This window comes from Camelus dromedarius, chromosome 18 (genome assembly GCF_036321535.1).
Source record: "Camelus dromedarius isolate mCamDro1 chromosome 18, mCamDro1.pat, whole genome shotgun sequence".
Classification (NCBI taxonomy): Eukaryota; Metazoa; Chordata; class Mammalia; order Artiodactyla; family Camelidae; genus Camelus; species Camelus dromedarius.
The window spans coordinates 22,163,448-22,182,074 of record NC_087453.1 but is presented as its reverse complement, the minus strand read 5'-3'; the positions used below and the strand labels follow the sequence as shown (position 1 = coordinate 22,182,074).

The following is an 18,627-nucleotide window of genomic DNA, read 5'->3' as shown; positions in this document are numbered from 1 at the left end:
TTAAGTCTTGGAGGCCGCCACAGGCTTGATTCCATAGGCGAGACAGCAGAGGGAGGCATCCGGGCACAGGTGCATGTAGGTTTCGTACTTCGTGCAGTAAGGCCGGCAGGCCCCTTGGCCCATCCAGCATCTTTTGAATTCACTTCTCCCTATACAGGGGAGGACCCCGGGTCATAGAGTCACCCAGGGGTTGCAGGTTAGATTACTGGTCACAGATTTCACCACAGATCAAGGGTTAGGCCACAGACCACAAGTTGTCACAGGGCCCAGGTTAGATCACAAGTCACCACCTAGCTCTCTAGTCATCTGTTCAGTAAACTCTAGTCAGAGAGCAGTCCTCATGTCATAAGTTCAGCCACAGAACAAGAGTTCTGACCACAGGTCAAGGGTTAGACTAGAGGTAACAGGCTAGACCACTAGTCATAAATAAGACAACCAGTTACAATGTAGACCACAGATCTCAGTCCAGTTTAGCCCACACATCACAAGCTAGACCACTGGTTACAAGTCAGAGACTAATTCCTTGTCCAAGTGAACCAACCCATACCCTAGATTCACTCTAAGCGCTTTTCATAACAACAGTATACAATTTTAATTGGGCTTATAACCCCAGTATATGGGCAAAGAAACCAAGGCACAGAAAAGTTAACAACTTTGCCCAAGATCACACAGCCACTAAGGGAGGGAGGTGAAGTCAAAGATCTGAGGAGGTGACAGCAGATCATGTAGAAGAAAATTACAACTTCTGCATCTCAGGGTTGTTAGAAGGGTGAGCTCTGATGATGTGTTAAGAATCATTGTTATAGGAACTGCCATCACTTGGGAGTCAAGGTCTTGGGTTCTGGTTCCAGAACCACTACTTACTGGTTAGGAGAAATTGGTCAAGTTCCTTCCCTTCTTTATCTGGAAAATGAGAGGGCTGGCTTCAAGGAAGCCCTCATTGCTCCAACTCTCTAAGCTGTCACTCTTTCTGATAACCTCGCCTCCCATTTATTATTACTACGCATCAGGCACTGCGCTTGGGCTCCCTCTCCAGCCTCCCTGGCCTCCTCCCTGTTCCCAGACACACCTGTCACCCTCCTGCCTCCCTGGCCCTTGCTGCTTCCTCTGCCTGCAATGAGCCCCTCTGTATTCTCACTGTATTCACATCGCTGCTCAAACGCACATCGCTGCTCAAACTCACCTCACGTAAATGAGATGTTTGAGATTTACTTCAAAATAGTTCACTGGGGAGGAGGAGGGGCAGGTGAGTAACAAAACAGAGTTGGTTCAAGTTGTCACTGTTGAAGCTGAGTAATGAACACCATGGGTTTTTTTAATACTATTTTTGATTTATGTTTGAGCCTTTCTGAAATGAAAAGGGGTCTTTTAAAAGCTGACATCATTACATTGCTCTCTCTGTTTGCATAAGTCTAAATTTTTCCCTAACAAAAAGTTCATTTTAACTTGCCTTGTTCCTTATATTATTCTCTCTACTTTCTTGTACATTTGAAATGTTCCAAAATAAAAACATTTTTTTAAAAAAGGATCAGAGGTCTTTCTTGACCATCCCCCCATCAGTTCTCCCATCACCTGCCACGTGCCCTTGACACACTAACCCCTTGTCTTGCTTTTATTCTTCCTAACACTTCTCTCCACATATGATTATCTGGTTATTTTCTGTCTCTCCTGACTGAAATATCAGCTCCATGAAAGCAAGAACCTTGTGTGCTTTCACAGTTTGATCCCCAGAAATTGTAATAGTGCCTGGCACACAGTAGATATTTTTCTAATGAATATTTGTTGAGTGAGTCTCATTTTAAAGATGAGGAAACTGAGGTGCTGGCTGATTTAGCAACTTGCTCTAGGCTGCCCAGCAAGCCAGTAGTGAGGCCAGAACGCTGGTCTAGGCCTCCTCTGTCCCCCAGAAGCTCAGAACCTACCCCTCATTTACACACACACACACACACACACACACACACACACACAGGTGATGTTACCTGGCGGCACATGACCCAGGACCAGGAGAGCCACAATAAGCAGGAGCAGCTGTGTCATGGCCACAGGGCTCTGGGGGGACACCGAGGAGAACACAAGAGGAGAGGAACCAAGCATGCTGAGCCCTGCTGCCGGGGGCCCAGCCTTTATTGGGCTGCAGATCAAGGCAGGAGCGTGGGCAGCAGGAGACCTAAGTGGGAGTCCGAGGCTCTGTGGTCCCAAGGGCGTAGCTGGAATCTAGCCAGCTGTGTGGGAAACTGATCAACCGCACTATCATATCCGGAGGATGCTGAGCTCTGAAGCTGGGGACAGAATTTTGTGAAGCAATGCCTGGGGTCAGAAACTGGACATCTGCCCCACCTGAGAGAGTGAAGAAAGACTTGGCTTCAGAGAGACCTGGTTCAATGACCAGCATCTCCCTCTAATCTCTGTGATACCTTGGACAAGTCACTTAGCCTCTCTGAGTCCCAAGCTGTCATCTAGGAAATGATGACAAGCCCTCCTTGCAAGACTAGAATACATGGAGGGTCCCTTCCAATGCCAAGGACATCAGACCAGAACCCACTGATGCATTCAAACAAGCATGTACAGGTAACCCCTGAACAATGCAGGGGTTATGGGTGCCTACCCTCCGCAGCAGTAAAAAATCCACTACAGCAGTAAAAAATCTGACTGTTTAACAAGTTCCCCAAACGGTTTTTATGAGGGCTATACAGGGTATAGCTCAGCGGTAGATTGCATGCTTAGCGTGCACAAGGTCCTGGGTTTAATCTTCATTAAAAAGTCCACAAACAATAAATGCTGGAGAGGTTGTGGAGAAAAGGAAACCCTCCTTGGTGGGAATGCAATTCCCACTATGGAAAACAGCATGGAGATATGGTGATTCCCTAAAAAATTAAGAATAGACTGATTACACGATCCAGAAATCCCACTCCTGGCATATATCTTGAGGAAACTCTAATTCAAAAAGATACATGCACCCCAATGTTCATAGCAGCACTGTTTACAATAGCCAAGACATGGAAACAACCTAAATGTTCATTAACATACATATATATATACATATATATAATGGAATACTACTCAGACATAAAAGAGGAGTGAAATAATGCCTTTTGCAGCAACATGGATGGACCTAGAAATGATCATACTGAGTGAAACACATCAGATAGAGAAAGACAAATATCATGTGATATCACTTATACGTATAATCTGAAAGAATGAGACAAATGAACTTATTTACAAAACAGAAACAGACTCACAGACATAGGAAACAAACATATGGTTACCAGGGGGGAAAGGGGAAGAGGGATAAACTAGGAGTTTTGGATTTGCAGATAAAAACTACCATATATAAAATAGATAAACAACAAGGTCCAACTGTTTAGCACAGGGAACTATATTCAATATCTTGTAATAACCTTAATGATAAAGAATATGAAAAAGAATATGTATGTATAACTGAATCACTATGCTGTACACCAGAAACTGACACATTATAAATCAATTATACTTCAATTTTAAAAAAAACCCACAAAGTTGTCTCACTTCTAGGCAATGCTACACCACTCACAGCCCATCTTGTAGGCAGCAAAGGGAAGCTTAGAGGGCCAAGCCACAGAAGGAAGCCAGGTGTAAGGGGGTTCAGCGTCTGCCCAAAGCCCTGCAGGAGTTCAGCGAGTCTACCATTTTGCTGGGGGAGTTGCTCCGAGCTGGACACCTGGACCCCTCAGCCATGACTATGAGCCCCACCCACAGATACAGCCTGCTCCCCCAGGGGCCCACATACATACCTGCCCCAGTCCTTCACCACCTAAAAGGAAGCACCCTTGATCAAAGACCCATAGATGGCCAAAATCAGGACCTTAAACCCAGGACCTTGTGCACGCTAAGCATGCAGTCTACCGCTGAGCTATATCCTCCCCGCCTGTGGTGGATTTTTGACAGCCGCGGAGCCCCTACAGCCACTTCTCTCCTATACCAAGTTCACAGTGTCTCTTTCCTCCTCCTACAGGCCTGGGAAGATAAGGGGAAAAGGAAAAAACAAAACAAAAAACAAAAAAAGCACAGTTTATAATAGAAAGGAGCAGAAGGCAGAGACCTGAGTCCCAGGCCCGGGGAGGCCACGGTTTGCTCATCCTCTTAGCGTGGTATCAGAATCAAATGAGCCAGAAACCCAGGCAAAGTGCTCAAACCATATCAGGCACAGCACAAGAGTTCAGTAAATATTCATCAAGGAGGAGACAGCCATTCTCCTAGGCACAGGACAGCCCTAGCTGCATAAGGGGCGCTCACCCTAGAATTTGGTGAACGAATGAAATGACTGCTGCCAAAACAAGCATTCAGAACTCTTTAGTGCAGGCTCCCTGAGCTCCCTTCTCCCCTGAAGCCACCTCCCCAAATTAATTCTCCACCCAAGCAGAGTTTCTCAAAGTGCGGTCTATGAACCCTGCATCAGGATCACTTGGACACTTGTTTGAAACGCGGATTCCCAGATCCCTCTGCCGGGACTGCTGAATCTGCCTCTCTTGCAGGGTGGGGCCTGGGATCTGACCGTTTAACAAGTTCCCCAAACGGTTTTTATGAGGGCTAAAGTTGGTGCGTCTCATTGCTGGGGTGGATGGTTGCGGATGCTGAGGGGATGCAGACCCAGGAATTCAGAATCCCCATCCCTCCCCTCTCTCGCCTCCACCCCGACCCCCACGCCCTACGAAGGACTTGAAGTGGCAGGTCAGCTGAGCTCTATGAAAAGTCTTTTCAGCGGCCAAGGCGGTGAGGCCGAGACCCCGGGGCTGCCCTAATGGGGCGGGGCTGGACGGGGCGGGGTCGCGGCTCCTCCCCCGGCCGGGCCGGCGGGGGCGGGACCAGCCTGAGGGGCTGCTCGCCGAGGCGGTGGTACCGACTGGAGCTCCCGGCAGCTGCGGCGGCCGGACCCTGGACCCCTCCCCACGCCGAGGTAAAGGCCTGCGCAGCCCGCCACCAACTTAGTCAAGTTGGAGCGGAGTTCGTCAGGAGCCTATAGGGGGATTCTGCGGCGCAGGCAGGGGCAAGGAGGAACCCGCATCCCGAGGTGAGGGCCCCCCGACCTGGGGCCGGGAGGAGGGTTGGGTAGCCTCGGACAAGGAACCCTCCCGGGATCCGGGGACTCACACCGAGGACCACGGGCTGGGGAAGCTCGGACTCACTCCAGGGATGGCATGCCCTCCTGGGCCCTGTAGGTCCCGTCTCCACCCACCCAGCTCCATCAGGCCCCCTTCCTGTCACCAAACCTGGGGACCGGCAGCCTCGAAGCCCCTGCCCGCAAAGAGCAGCTGGAGGCTGTTGCGCCAGCCGCTCCTGAATTTTTCACGGAGGGGGCGGGCCGGACACGCCGTTACCATGGCAGCAGGGTGCTCGGGTTTCAGTCGAAGGGAACCCCCAGACCCCCTCGCCTTTCTGAGTAGCAAGCTGCCCTTCCTGCCTCTTCCTTGGACCTCTTGGGATCGGGCAGCGGAAATGAATCCCCCCAGGGGCCCTCAACTCTCCCCTGTACCCCTCAACCTCGAACCGAACTGTGGGGAAGAGAACTGTGGGGTAGAGGAGGACGGGGCAATTCACGTGTCTTTCACGAACGTGGGTCTCATGTTCTGAACGGGAGGAGCAGCTCTGTGTGCACGCCTGTGTGGACAGTCCCACCTCGCTGCCGCCCCTCTGCCCGGCTGTGTGTCATGGGTCATCCTCAACGCATAGAAAATGGGCTCTGGGTGTGCATGTATATGTGCGCTCATGAGCACACATCCCTCCCAGCCTGACCCACGTTTACTCTGGGCCAGACGCCAGAAAGCCCCCAACCAATGGATCTGAGGCGCCTCCTCCTCCCATTTGAACAAAAGGGGGGTTGGGAGGAAGCCGTCTCAACAGTTAATCAGGACCCTACAGAAGAGGTTCAAAGCATCTGGCTTACCACCCACTCCCTCTTCTTGCCCAAGGAACAAAGGAAGGAAGGAAGCTCCCCTTCCCAAGGATGACACTAAACACTCAGCAGCAAGCAAAGACCCCCCTATGTCGGCGAGCCAGCACTCCACTGCCCCTGTCCCCCTGGGGCCACCAGCCTGGCCTCCTGGGCACAGCACCTTCTTCACAATCCCAGCATCCCCGACTGGGCCAGTCAGCCTCCCTCAACCCTCCCACCCGGCAACCTTCACCTGCCCCCAATGGTTGGTCCTCTGAATCCAGCGACTCTGAAGGTTCCTGGGAAGCCCTCTACCGCGTGGTACTGCTTGGAGATCCTGGCGTAGGGAAGACCAGCCTGGCCAACCTCTTTGCAGGAAAGCAAGAGCGGGACCTCCATGAACAGCTGGGAGGTAGGGACCCTGTGGGCTGGGCTGGGATGTGGTCAAAGGAATGGAATCCCTATCATCTGGGGCACAAGACTGCCAAGAACAGTTGTAAAACTCTTGCACTGCTCAACTCTAAGGGATATCATTCAGGTAGATGATGAAGTGAATGGTGCCCCCTAGAGTTGTGCAGGGCACAGCCTGCCAAAGGATCTACAGGAGGGAAATTCCTTGAGTAAGTGAGAATTGGGCCAATTTCTCATGGAGGAGAAGTGTGTGATTCATTTCCATGTTATAAGGGAAGCAGTTCTGGGTGCCATGAGTCTCAGGTGTAAAGAAACGGTGGGCTTCTACCCAGCTATCAGACCCTCCCAGCCCCACGGACATCCATCCATGCCCACCACGACCTGCAGCCAAACTAAGATCCTAACCAAAATGGAGACTTCCAGACTCTAAGTTCTGGGCTCTGGGTTCCTTATTACCAAGAGATGCAGCGAGCTGAGAGGGTCGGGGGCTCCAGAATGATGGGGAACAGGGACAGACAGGACAGAGGAAATGAAGTGGGTCCCTGCAGCATTGGCTGAGAGGACCAAGGGGGAGTGGTGGGGGGAGGGGTGGTTAAAGGCAGAGGGAAGGTGGGGACACTCTGACCAGGCCCCTTCTCCAGCCTTGACCTAAGAGTGAGAGGCCATATGAACACATGTACACCTGTGTGTATGACAGAGGGGGAGATTGCAGTCCAGAGGGTAACATGACCTTCCTGAAGCATGCACCAGGGACAGACCAGCACTGGAAGAATCCCCAGCCCAACTTCCACTACACCACTCCACCCTCATTCAATCAGCCAAACCAACAAAAGCTTTCTCAGTACCTACCATGTGCGCCCAATACTGTGATGGCAGCTGGGGAGACAGGGGCTCCTCATGACGTTTCTTGACCTACCAGGAGAGACAGACATCAAATAAGTGTGGTGAGCACTTGAAGGAGAAGTGGAGGGGGCGATATGACTGGAAAGGGGAGCTAGGGAGACCTCTACCCTCCCCCAGCCTGCATCTCCTGGCTTTTTCCTCTGTTGCAGAAGATGTGTACGAGAGGACCCTCACGGTGGATGGAGAAGACACCACGCTGCTGGTCATGGACACTTGGGAGGCTGAGAAACTGGTATGGCCCAGCAAGCAGGATCTGGGGGGAGGGGTGCTGAATCTAGTACCAGATTCCTGTTCCCTCCTAGAACATAACAGAGCAGGGACAGGGCAGGGCCCATCCTTAGCACCCCTGAAAACCCACCCGCTCCATCCGCTCCTTACAGCCATCCCAGGATGCGCTTCTCCCCCTGCAAACCTCCCTCTCTTATAAGCATCGTCAGTCCACTCCCCCACCCACATTGTGCAGAGGAAGGAACACTGGGTTTAGCCTGAGGTTGAACCCCCAGCCCCCTTCTTTGTCTTACCAACTGGCTTTGTGTAGTTGACTTCCCACTCTGAGCTTCAGTTTTCTCACCTGATTAATGGGTCAATCATTCCTGCCTTCCTTACCAGCTTGTTTTTTCAAGTTCTTACACAATTTCACAGAGGTAAATGCAGCCTAGAGCATGAAAAAAATGCTGACCATGAGTGAAGAATTGTAAATAATGATAACTCTTTTGAATCATAACTTGGTAGCTAGTTAAAAAAATAAAAAGGAAATCAAAGGATGTCCTTCCCTAGTCCACTCCAAAGCAGGAAGAGAGCTACGGGCAGGGACATGTCCCCATTATGGTTATCTTATCTTGTTGGAGTTGTCTTTTTTCTTGCTATGCAGGTAATATATGATCATTATAGAACTTTGAAGACATACAACTAAGAAAAGAGAAAGATCTAAAAATCGCCTGGGACCTCATCTCCCTAAGGGGTAGGCCCTTCCCCTAACATTCAGGGAGGCCCTGCCCACAGCATGGAGCTTAGGAGGGCAGTGTTGGGTGATTGACAAGAATGGCTGACAGCTCCAGTGATAGGACCAAAGCCTAGGGAGGAAGGAGCTATGGGACCAATTCCTTTGAATCAGCATAACAGGAAACTCAGGTCCAAAGGAGCATCATAATAATGATGATGATTCTTCTAAAAGCAGCTGACATATATGGAGCACCTTCTTCCTAAGTGTCAGCCCCTGTGCTAAGCACTAGACATATGACATGCAGTCAAGGCAAAAACTATACAGCGAACGTACTTCTGATTCTCATTCTACTGAGGAAATCAAAGCTCGGAGGTTAAGTAATGTGTCCTAACTTCTCAGCTAGCAAGTGGGATTCAACCCCAGATCTCTAAGACCGCAAAGCTTGTACTCTTATGCACAAGGACTGCCCCCTCCACCCACACTGGGAGCATCACCTTCTGAACCTCCAGCTGAGGTTCCAACTCCTTTACTCATTTGTTTTTTAAGAAATATATCATGGATCAGGACACTGGGGACCCAGCAGTGAATAGGCAGTCATGCCCTCTGGCCTCATGGAGCTCACAGACTGGTGAGGGAGGGTCTGCTTTTTGGATGTAGTTGAGAATCCTAGGGGGCAGAGTCCAGTGAATTAAGAAGAGTGATCTGACTGGGAGTCCCATTTAGGGGATGGGGAGGAAGAAGATGGAACATGAAAGCAGGAATTGGAACTCTGTGCCCAGCTGCTGTGTGGCCTTGAGAAAGTTTTCTCTTCTCTGGCCCTTGGTTTCCCTACAGTTTCCCTGGCCTGTGTCTGTGAAGGCAGTTCCCAAAGAGGGTCCACACAGTAGCAGCCTTACTGGAATAAGCATCCATTCTTTCCATCCTTGGGCTGGATGGTATTTTTTGACGTCAGAGAGGCAAAATCTGACAGAACTGGGAGGACCGTTGGTGCATCCAGGAGTACCCTAGCATGACTGACCATCAAGGTCACCTGGAGAGGATTAAAAATCAAATTCTCAGGCCTCAGCCCAGGCCTAATGAACTAGAACCTATGAAAGTGGGGTTCTGGAACCCATTTTTTAATCACTCCCAAGGGGTTCTTACCCACCAATCTATGTACCAACCGGCTTTTGTGATCCTAACACATAGCAAATCCTCCATAAATATCTGTGCAATGAATGAAGGAATGGTCAAGACCCACCCTCTCATCCCGCAGGTGAGAAAACTGAGACTCAGAGGGAGGAAGGAACCTGTCCATAGTCAAGGCTGAGAACCCAGAATGAGAACCCTCATCTGTCTGACTCAGTTCAGGATTATGTGGGCTGGGGAAGGAGCAGTATGGCTGTTGAGAACTAACTCCCTTTGACAGTGATGACCATGGATCTGATGCTTCCCTACTTATCTTTCTTATTTGGCCATCCGAAAACTTTCTGGGCTTCTTTTCCCCGCACAAACAATGCTTCCACCACACTTGGCATTTCCCACTCCTGGCCCACTCTCTTCCCTCCTGCTCAGCCTACTCATCCTATCGACTCCATTCACCAGTCCACTGTGAAGCATTCCCACACTCTGGCTAGTTGAGTTCTTCTGGCCTGCCCCCACCCCAACCCTCATGGCTCCTCCAGGCACCTGCATATGCCCCCCCCTTTTTTTTTTTGCAATTAAGAAACGTTTTACTCTTTTGGAGAATGCTTAACGTCCTGAGACACTAAATCTGTTGGCTCTTTTTTATTTTAATTGAAGTACAGTCAATTACAATGTGTCAATTTCTGGTGTACGGCACAATGTCCCAGTCCTGCGTATACATACATGCATATGCCCCTCTTAATGGTATTATCACACTGCATTATAACTCTCCATTTTTATAGCATCTCTTCTCAACTATGAGTTTTTGGAGGGCAGAAACTGTCTCATTAAGCCCTTAGAAAGTTGTTACCCAGATGGTTCAGTCTCAGACTGCTGCCCGGGACAAAAGACCATCATCCAAAACAATATCAAAATTACTCCAGTTCTTTCCTTTCCTTGTCAAACATCTTGAAAGGACTCCACTTCTTAAAATGCTTCTTGCCTCTCCCATCCCCTTCCCTTACACCCCACAGTTGCTCCTTCAACTCTGTCTTCAAGACTATCCAGAAAAATGCCCCCCTGGAAGTCTGCCTCCTCTCCCCACTTCTCTCCCTTCCTTTTTTCCCTGAATTCTGGACTGCAAAAGGCCAAAAGAACTGTCTATCAACTCCAAACCCTCCTTAAACCAGACAAAGAGCTCAACCAGCAAAGCCAGAACCCTCCTTAGCAGGACCAGGAACCAAATGAATTTTTTGTCCCCAGTGTCCATCTGGCCTGAGTGAGAGAATGGACTGAGGTAGTGCCACTAGCCCAATTCTTCAAGCAGAGAAATTAAGGCTCAGAAAGGATTGGTGCTTTCCCAAGGTGACTCAGAGAATTACGGCAGAATTTGCCCCCTAAACCTGTCTTAAGTATAAACCTCAGCCCCATCCTGCCCGTTAGACCATCGCAGCCCCACCTTGCTCAGCCAGGCCCTAGGTACCCTCTCAGGATGGACCTGGGCTCTCTCCCCTCCAGGATGAAAGCTGGAGCCAGGAGTCGTGCCTGCAGGTGGGCAGCGCCTACGTCATCGTGTACTCCATCGCAGACAGGGGCAGCTTCGAGAGTGCCTCTGAGCTCCGCATTCAGCTGCGGCGCACACATCAGGCAGACCACGTGCCCATCATCCTGGTGGGCAATAAGGCAGACCTGGCCCGCTGCCGGGAAGTCTCCGTGGAAGGTGAGCCCTCATCCTCCGTCATTCCCCGAGCCCCACTGTCACTGCTTCTCTTCATCTCAGGGACTGTCGTGCCCCACCACCACCCTGGCTGTCTCCATCCTGCACCTATGTGCCTAAGCCTGTAAGCTAGAAACCATGCTTGCCTCCTCTCTCACTCCCAAACCATCCCCAAATCCTATCAGATTCACCTCCCTTAACCTCACATTCCCTCCTCCCTCCTGCCCATGCCCACAGTCTCTGCCCCATCCTGGCACCTCCATTTTAGCCTTGGCCAGCCACCATACTTCTCTACCCCGACTCAACCAGTTCTCCTCACCAGCTGCCAGAGTTTCCAGAACCAGAGCTGACCTTGTCACTTCTTTGCTTAAAAATGTCCCTATGGCTCCCCAATGCCCTTAGTCAGAGACACCAGCCATGATAGGCCCAGTGCCTACCAGCTTTTAAAGGGCTTACATCTGAGACTGGAAAAAGACAATTATTGGCTCCCAAATACAGTGAGGAAATTATAAATTCAAATTTCACAGAGCTTTAATGGTCTACAAAACATAATAATGTGACAGTCAGCAACTGAAAACCAAAATGTTTTAAGTTATATATATATAAACTGTATTTAAAGTGGGATGGGAATATTTTCATATGTTTGATGTATCAGGTGGGACCCATAAAGATTTCAAAATGGCCCTACTCACAGGGCAAAATCTAAAAAATATGGAAACTGAGACCCAAAGCAGAGAAGCCAGTTCCAAAGGGTCACCAGCCACCGAGGACTAGAACCCAGGCCCTTGCCTCCAGTTCAGTGGCATCCTGGAGATGAAAAACCATACGATTTATTAGCAGACATCCCAAAAATCCACAACATGATCCCCAGGAGATTTTGTTAAATTGTAAGTTCCTGGGCCTCACCCCAAGCCTACCAAATCAGAATCTCCGTGGGTGAGCTCAAGAATCTTCATTTTAACAAGTTCCCCCAGATAATTCTGATACACAGAGTAGACCCCTTAACTGGCATTCAAGACCCTCCCCTAGCTGATCTCAGCCTCCCTGACTTCCCAACCTCATTCTGCTACCAGTATCAGTCACTAGCTTGTGAACTAACTCCTCAAAGCCAGGTCTGATTTATCTCTGAGTCCCCTGGCACGCAGCACAAGGTATAGGGAAAGAAAAATTGTACTTCTGGTTGAGATTGAATACACCTCTTGCTACCTTTATGTCCTTTCTTCCGGTTGTGGCTCCGCCCCGCTTGGCTGACCCCGCCCCCTCAGAGGGCCGCGCCTGCGCTGTGGTATTCGACTGCAAGTTCATCGAGACGTCCGCCACCCTGCAGCACAACGTGGCGGAGCTCTTCGAAGGCGTGGTGCGCCAGCTGCGCTTGCGCCGCCGGGACTGCGCAGCCCGGGAGCCGCCCGCGCCGCGACGGCGGGCGAGCCTCGGTCAGCGCGCTCGGCGCTTCCTGGCACGCCTGACGGCGCGCAGCGCCCGCCGCCGGGCGCTCAAGGCCCGCTCCAAGTCCTGCCACAACCTAGCCGTCCTCTGAAGCCGCCAGCCCTCCCAAGGGTGATGGGACACTGGGATGCATTCGGGGCTGTACCAACGCCACCGAGGGGCAGCGTCGCAGTGGCTCGGAGTCCGCATTGTGGGCCTTGCCGGCTCGCTGCCCCAACGGATGGGGAATCTCCCCGAGCCTCAGCTTCAGGGACCCCTCTGCCCTCGGGAAACAATGGACAGACTGTGGGACCGAAGCCCAAATTGGGCACAGAATAGTTTTTTATGCGGTGCGTGTCTTTTTGTAAAAAAAAAAAAAAATCTTTCTTGTCCTTGAGCTCTGGCCAACCCTCAGAACCAACCCCCCAATAAACCAGACCAGAAGGATATCCTGTCTGAGTGCCGGACCCCTTCTTTTGGGCTCTTCCAGGCGATTACACCTTCCGCTCTCCCATCTACACGGGCTGCAGAATGGGTTAACACGCTGACCTGGGTGTCAGGGTCAAATAAATAAAATCACTGGGCCAATTGTGTTGAGGCCCTTTTCCCAACTACTGGGCACAGCTCCTGCTTCTGCATCTTTAGGGGAGACCCAGTAAGCACAATAACAGTCAGTGTGTTGATCTCCCATTTTCTCAATCCATTTTTTAGATTGTAGATTCATCAAAACTTCTCTGAAAGGAATCTCAGCACTCATTCTGGCAACATAATAGCTGGTGTTTGCTGGGAGCTGACAGGGTGCTAAACTGTCACAACTATTAATTAATCTTCACAACCATGTTTTACTAACTAGAAAACTGAACAGTGAGGCTTATGCTCCAGATCATACAGGTACTGTAAGTGAAGTTGCCAGGATCCCAACCCAGGCTTGTGAGACTAGAGTCTGTGCCCAACTTATCCAGAGTTCGCTTGGAGAACGTGATGAAAAACTATAGACTCCCAAGGAAAAGGGCTTTCAAACACAATTCTGTGTACAGTTTAAAAGGGATGGGGGTTGGACTCCATGAAACTCAACCCATTAATCCCCAGGATGGACCCCAAATTTAACTCCATTCATTCATTTTTCCAGCTGTGGAAACTGAAGCCCAGAGAGGGGAAGTGAGTGCCCCAGAGTCATCCAGCTAGTGAGGGTAAGGACTGGACCTCAGGGCTCAGCCTCCTCCTCCGCTGTCTGTGTGGGAAGTAGGAGGTAGTGAGACATCCCGCCTGGCTCGGGATGGGCCTTGGGGGTCAGGTCAGGAGTTTCCAGCCTAAGGGGAAATGGTGTCACTCCTCTGAGAGGAGAACAAGATGCAAACGTTTTGGACCATTATGTCCCTGATGCCTGACACCCCTGCCCCCAACCAGCTGCCAGCCCAGTTGCCTCAGCCCCCGACGTGGGCCATGACCCAGCTGCCGAGAAACACCAAAGTGCAGGCAGGGGAGCCACCGTGTCCTCCAGCTGTGACCCCCTAGTCTTGCCAGCGGGGCACTGATGGCACTTATTTTCCCATCCTAACTCCAGCCTGGGGGGAGGGAAAAGGAGGAAGGTCTTCCCCCACCCCAAGCTGTCTCCAGTTTGCAGTCGCGGGGAGGGGCTACAGTTGTGGAAAGTTGGCAGAGGCAGCCAGCAGCAGCCGGGAGAGTGGAAAAAATGATATCAAACCCGGAAAAATGCAGACCGGATGGAGGGCCTGAGCCGGCCCTGGGAGGTGAGAGGGAGCAGGGGAGGGAGGAGGAGGCCCCACTGGCTGAAAAGAGAAGAGGGGCCAGGGAGAGAGCGCAGGCACTGGTTTGGAAAAGCCTGAGGACAATCACCATGATTCCTTCCTTTCTTCATCCACAGATATTTATTGAGGGCCTACTAAGTGCAGGTCACAGTGCCAGGTTCCCGGGAGGTAGTGGTGGACATAAGTAGGGTTTTGCTCCCTGGAGCTCACAGTTTAGTAGGAAAGACAGGCTAGAAAACAAGAACATGAATAAAATCGTTGCAAACTGATAAGGAGCTAATCAGGGCATCAAGGAAAGCCCAGACAGTAATCCAATCCTCTTAGTTCACAGATGGGGAAACTGAGGGCAGGAAGGGGAGAGGGCTTACCTGAGGCTACTCAGAGCATGGAAGAAATTGTTGAGACCAGAATTTTTGGGGTACAAGGGGAGGGAAGAAAGAAAGAAATAGTACAGACTGGTTGGGGGTGGGGGGATAAGCATGCAGCCAACAGAGCAAGAGAGCACGGTGGTGGCCCTAAACCAAGGGGTCCGTGTTCAACCCCTGCTCCCCGCCTCTATGCGCCTTAGTTTCCGCATCTATAAAATGAGATTCATGACCATTCCCTCCCTCAGGATTGATGTGAGGATTAAATGACTTAAGCTGTGTAAAGTACTTCTAACAGTTCCTGTGTCGGGGAAGATTCAGTAAACGGTTCCTGCTGTCATATCTTCCGACCTTAGGGAAACCAGGGTTTATTTTGAGACTGAAAACTTGCTCGGGAGTCTTTGCCCTGCTCTGACACTGGAGGACTTCGGGAAAAAATCTCTTCCCTTCTCAGGCCTCACTTTCCTCATCTGTAAAATAAAGGGATTGAATCTGAACTTGTAGCATATATTCATGTACTCCCACATCTGCTGTCTGCCTCCCCCACAGAAATGAGAGGCCCACAAGGGCAGGACCCTCGATGCTGGACTCTTTCCTTAACACCTGCATCACGACCTGGCTCACATTAGGTGATCAGTAAATATTTGTGGAATGGCTTAATTAACGGATATGTAAAATGGCCTTTCCTAATCCTGACCTCTCTGATTCTAGGCGTCTGCGAACAAGGCATGGCTGGGAAAGCATGTGAGAAAACCACAATACTCCTCCCAGGGACGTGGCCTATTATAGTTTAGAAAGTTCTTTCTCATCCACAAAAACAAACCGAAAAAAAAAAAAAAAAAAAAAAAAAAAAAGCTAACTCTGTTTTAGCTCTTTCTGTGTGGTAGGCGCTATGCTCCATGCTTGGTACGTGTTTTCTCACTTCATCATCACCACAACCATCTGCTTAATAGGTACCATTTAGCAGATAACAGATGAGCACATTGAGGCTAAGAGAACCCCAGAAATTTGTCCAAGGCCACACAGCAAGAAAGGGGAGTCAGTAGTCACACTCAGATCAGCTGTCAAGAGGCAGGTAGGAACTGTCATCTTCATCTCACAGTTGGGGAAACTGAGGCCCAGAAAAAAGAGATGAATCAGCCAAGGTTATGTAATCATAACAGCAAGCAGTTCCATCACTCTTACCATGTATCAGGTGCTGTGCTAAGTGCTTTTCATATCTTAAATCCTCAAAACCGGTCACCGGTCATATTATCACTATGCCAGTTTTCAGATGGAGAAACTATAGCACAGAGAGGTTCAATACCCTGCCAAGTTTGCACAGATAGCAAGTAGCAGCACCAAGATTTAAACCAAGGTAATCTAGGCCCATGGTGTGAAGGGCTCATCTATATCACACTGTCCACCGGTTCAGCAAGTCCAGCACAGGGTGGTGTCGGCCCAGTCCCCTACTGCCTGGGCTGGGGACAGGGCAGAGAACAAAAGCACATTGAGAGTATCCTCAGCCGCCAGATGGGTCTTTCCACCTTGAAGGGAAACTGTTATGGAAAAAGTGATAAAGCTCTGGAAAGATGAATGTCTCCCCAAGGGCCTCAAGTCTCCTTGGAGTCCCCGCCCCTGCCCTTTCGCTATGGGGGAGAGCCACAAACTGTGCCGGCCTAATCCGGATGAGATGAAGGCCACCTGGCTCCCAATACACCCCAGCCTGGTTGCTCAAATACTGAGGATCACTGGCCTTGATGGAAAGTTCCAGTTTCTCAGCCAGGGGCATGAAGCTTCCACTCCGGGACCCTCAAGGAATCAGGTTCAGGCTAGAAGTCCCTTGTCCTTGGATGGTGGGAAATTGACATCTCACAGGCACAGCTCAACCATTCAGCAAACTTTGACAAGGGTGTGTGCTCTGAAGGAAGGTAAGGAGGGTAGAGAGGGTCACAGCTGGCTGCTTTATTTAAAAAAAAAAAAAAAGGATTAAGAATCTCTTAGCTCTGCCATGACGGAGTGAACTTAGGCAAATCAAAATATACAGAGTGAAGGGGTTAATGTGGAATTCTTTATGCGACTGTCTCAAGAATATTTGAATATTCTCATTCAACAGCTTGAAGAAATCTGCAAGTTCAGTTTCAATTTCAGAAGTGTTTTCTTCTGTTCAGTTCAGGGCTTAGTTAAAAATAATACTAATGGTGGGATAGGAGCTCTGAGTTCAGCAGGGTGTGCCATTTTCCCCAGTTCCATCTGGTTCAAGTTCAAGGCTAAGATAGATCACTATTCCAGTTACTATGCTGCATCGCAAAACACCCCAAAGCTTAGTGGCATAAAAACAATCATTTTATTATACTCAGAGATTTTGTGAGTCAGGAACTTGGGCTGGGCAAAGTGGGCACAGCTCTTCTCTGGGACCTCAGCTTGGAAACGCACAAAGACTGGAGTGACTGGAATCACCTCACATGGCTGGAGTTGGAATCATTCACAGGTCTGGAGGTGGATACTGGCAGTAAAGTGGAGTCTCAGCTACTTCTCCAGGTGGCCTGTTGCTTCTGTTTCCTTTTGTTGCTGTAACAAATTACCACAAACTTTAATGGCTTAAAACAGCGCAAATGTCTTAGCTTACAGTTCTGCTGAATAGAAGTCCAACTTGCATCTCACTGGACTAAAACCAAGGTGTCAGCAGGGCTGCATTCCTTTCTGGAGGATCTAGAGAAGATCAGTTCCTTGCCTTTCTCAGCTGCTAGAGGCCAATCACTCTTCTTGGCTCGCAACCCCTTCTTCCATCTTCAAAGCCAACAACATCGGGCCAAGTCCAGCTCACGCTTTCATCTCTTTGATTCTCTCTCTTCTGCCTCCCTCTTCCACCTTTGTGATTACATTGAGCCCACCCAGACAATCCAGAATACCCTTCCTGTTTTAAAGTCAGCAGGTTAGCAACCTTAAATTCCATCTGCAACCTGAATTCCCCTTTGCCACATAACATAACATATTCACAGGTTCCAGAGACTAGGACATGGACATTTTGGGGGGCTATTAGTCTGCCTACCATCGCAGGATAAAGTAGAGGCTGTAGGAAGGCCGTGGCTGGGTCTCCACTCTCCTCCAACACACAAACTCAGTCTTATTGTAATGAATATATAGAGAAGACCCTAAAGTCAAAAGAGTTCCTTCCCAGTGGGATGCTGGGGGCACTGGAACACTGTCCCCAGAGTGTGACCTTTCCTGTCTCCCTCTAGCCCATGCTGGAGCACTTCTTCAAACCTAACACTGGGCAAATCTCCACCCCTCTTTCAGAAAACCCTACTCCTTACTGACAGAGGTAGGTCTTGCCTCAGAATTATCCCTCACCCCCAACAGTAATCTTCAGAAACCTGAGTTACTGGGGCTGGATGAAGACTCCAGGCAAGGGTGTTCTTAGCTCTTCTAGTCTTACAGAATGGTCCAGAGTAAGTGTGACCACTCCAAACTCAGTCCTCTTTTAAGGTCTGCCCACCCATGTGAATGAGTCTCAATGGTTTTTCACAGGGCGAGTTGTCTAGGAAACCATTGTTGAAGCTTACAGACACACACATACACATGCACACATTAATTCTAAAACCTAAACTGGGGACCACTAACTCAAATGCTCACAGAATCAGACAGGTGACATAAGTCAGTGAAGTAGCCAGGGCGATGGACATTAGGGAGCGTCAAGGTCTGTGGCAAACCGGAAGTCCTGCCCTGCCTAAAGGGATGACAGAACTAGGCTTCCTGTTACTCCCGTTAGGATATGAACCCAGTGCTGCTAGATATTTCCACTTTTCTAAGGAAACCAGCAAGCCAGATATTTATGTGAAGTATCCCAATTCTTCAATAATTATTGCTAACCCCAATTTTTTTAACCCCTGGATGGGAGAATCAAAACATGTCCCCCAGCCAAATTCTGACCAGAGGCCGACGGTCTGTAACCTCTGATCTAAACCCAAATAGTGATAGAGAAATGTATTCTCAGCCATCCCCCGTCTACAAGGTCATCCCTCATACCATGAAGTTAATACTTAATTACGAAGAACGACTTGTTCCCTTTGTTCAGCTCCTCCCTAACCCCTTTCCAAAAG

At 49.7% G+C, this 18,627-nt stretch overlaps 2 protein-coding genes across 4 annotated transcripts; one reads left to right on the top strand and one right to left on the bottom strand.

Annotated features, from left to right (window-relative positions):
- On the bottom strand, positions 1-2,037 carry DEFB124 (defensin beta 124). The gene is made up of 2 exons (XM_031434407.2): positions 1,980-2,037; positions 1-149 (listed from the first exon to the last, which is right to left on the bottom strand). The coding sequence occupies exons 1-2, from the start codon at positions 2,035-2,037 to the stop codon at positions 1-3; spliced, it is 207 nt and encodes a 68-aa protein (XP_031290267.2).
- A 2,825-nt stretch (positions 2,038-4,862) lies between these two features.
- On the top strand, positions 4,863-12,858 carry REM1 (RRAD and GEM like GTPase 1). 3 transcript variants are annotated; one of them, XM_031434025.2, is made up of 5 exons: positions 4,863-4,933; positions 5,946-6,320; positions 7,372-7,454; positions 10,788-10,989; positions 12,252-12,858. In XM_031434025.2, the coding sequence occupies exons 2-5, from the start codon at positions 5,981-5,983 to the stop codon at positions 12,521-12,523; spliced, it is 897 nt and encodes a 298-aa protein (XP_031289885.1). In that variant the 5' UTR covers positions 4,863-4,933; positions 5,946-5,980; the 3' UTR covers positions 12,524-12,858. The 3 variants fall into 3 exon arrangements, with proteins under 3 accessions (XP_031289885.1, XP_031289886.1, XP_031289884.1); XM_031434026.2 differs by having other exon boundaries at positions 4,863-5,047; positions 7,375-7,454; XM_031434024.2 differs by having other exon boundaries at positions 4,863-5,047.
- The last annotated feature ends 5,769 nt before the right edge of the window (positions 12,859-18,627 follow it).

Bases quoted from the DNA above. Each gene is read 5' to 3' on its own strand.
- DEFB124 (XM_031434407.2), bottom strand. From the start codon at position 2,037: ATGACACAGCTGCTCCTGCTTATTGTGGCTCTCCTGGTCCTGGGTCAT. The intron at 150-1,979 runs GTAACATCACCT...TCCCCTGTATAG, and splicing joins CCTGGGTCATGTGCCGCCAG to GGAGAAGTGAATTCAAAAGA.
- REM1 (XM_031434025.2), top strand. From the start codon at position 5,981: ATGACACTAAACACTCAGCAGCAAGCAAAGACCCCCCTATGTCGGCGA. The intron at 6,321-7,371 runs GTAGGGACCCTG...CCTCTGTTGCAG, and splicing joins CCTCCATGAACAGCTGGGAG to AAGATGTGTACGAGAGGACC. The intron at 10,990-12,251 runs GTGAGCCCTCAT...CCGCCCCCTCAG, and splicing joins CCGGGAAGTCTCCGTGGAAG to AGGGCCGCGCCTGCGCTGTG.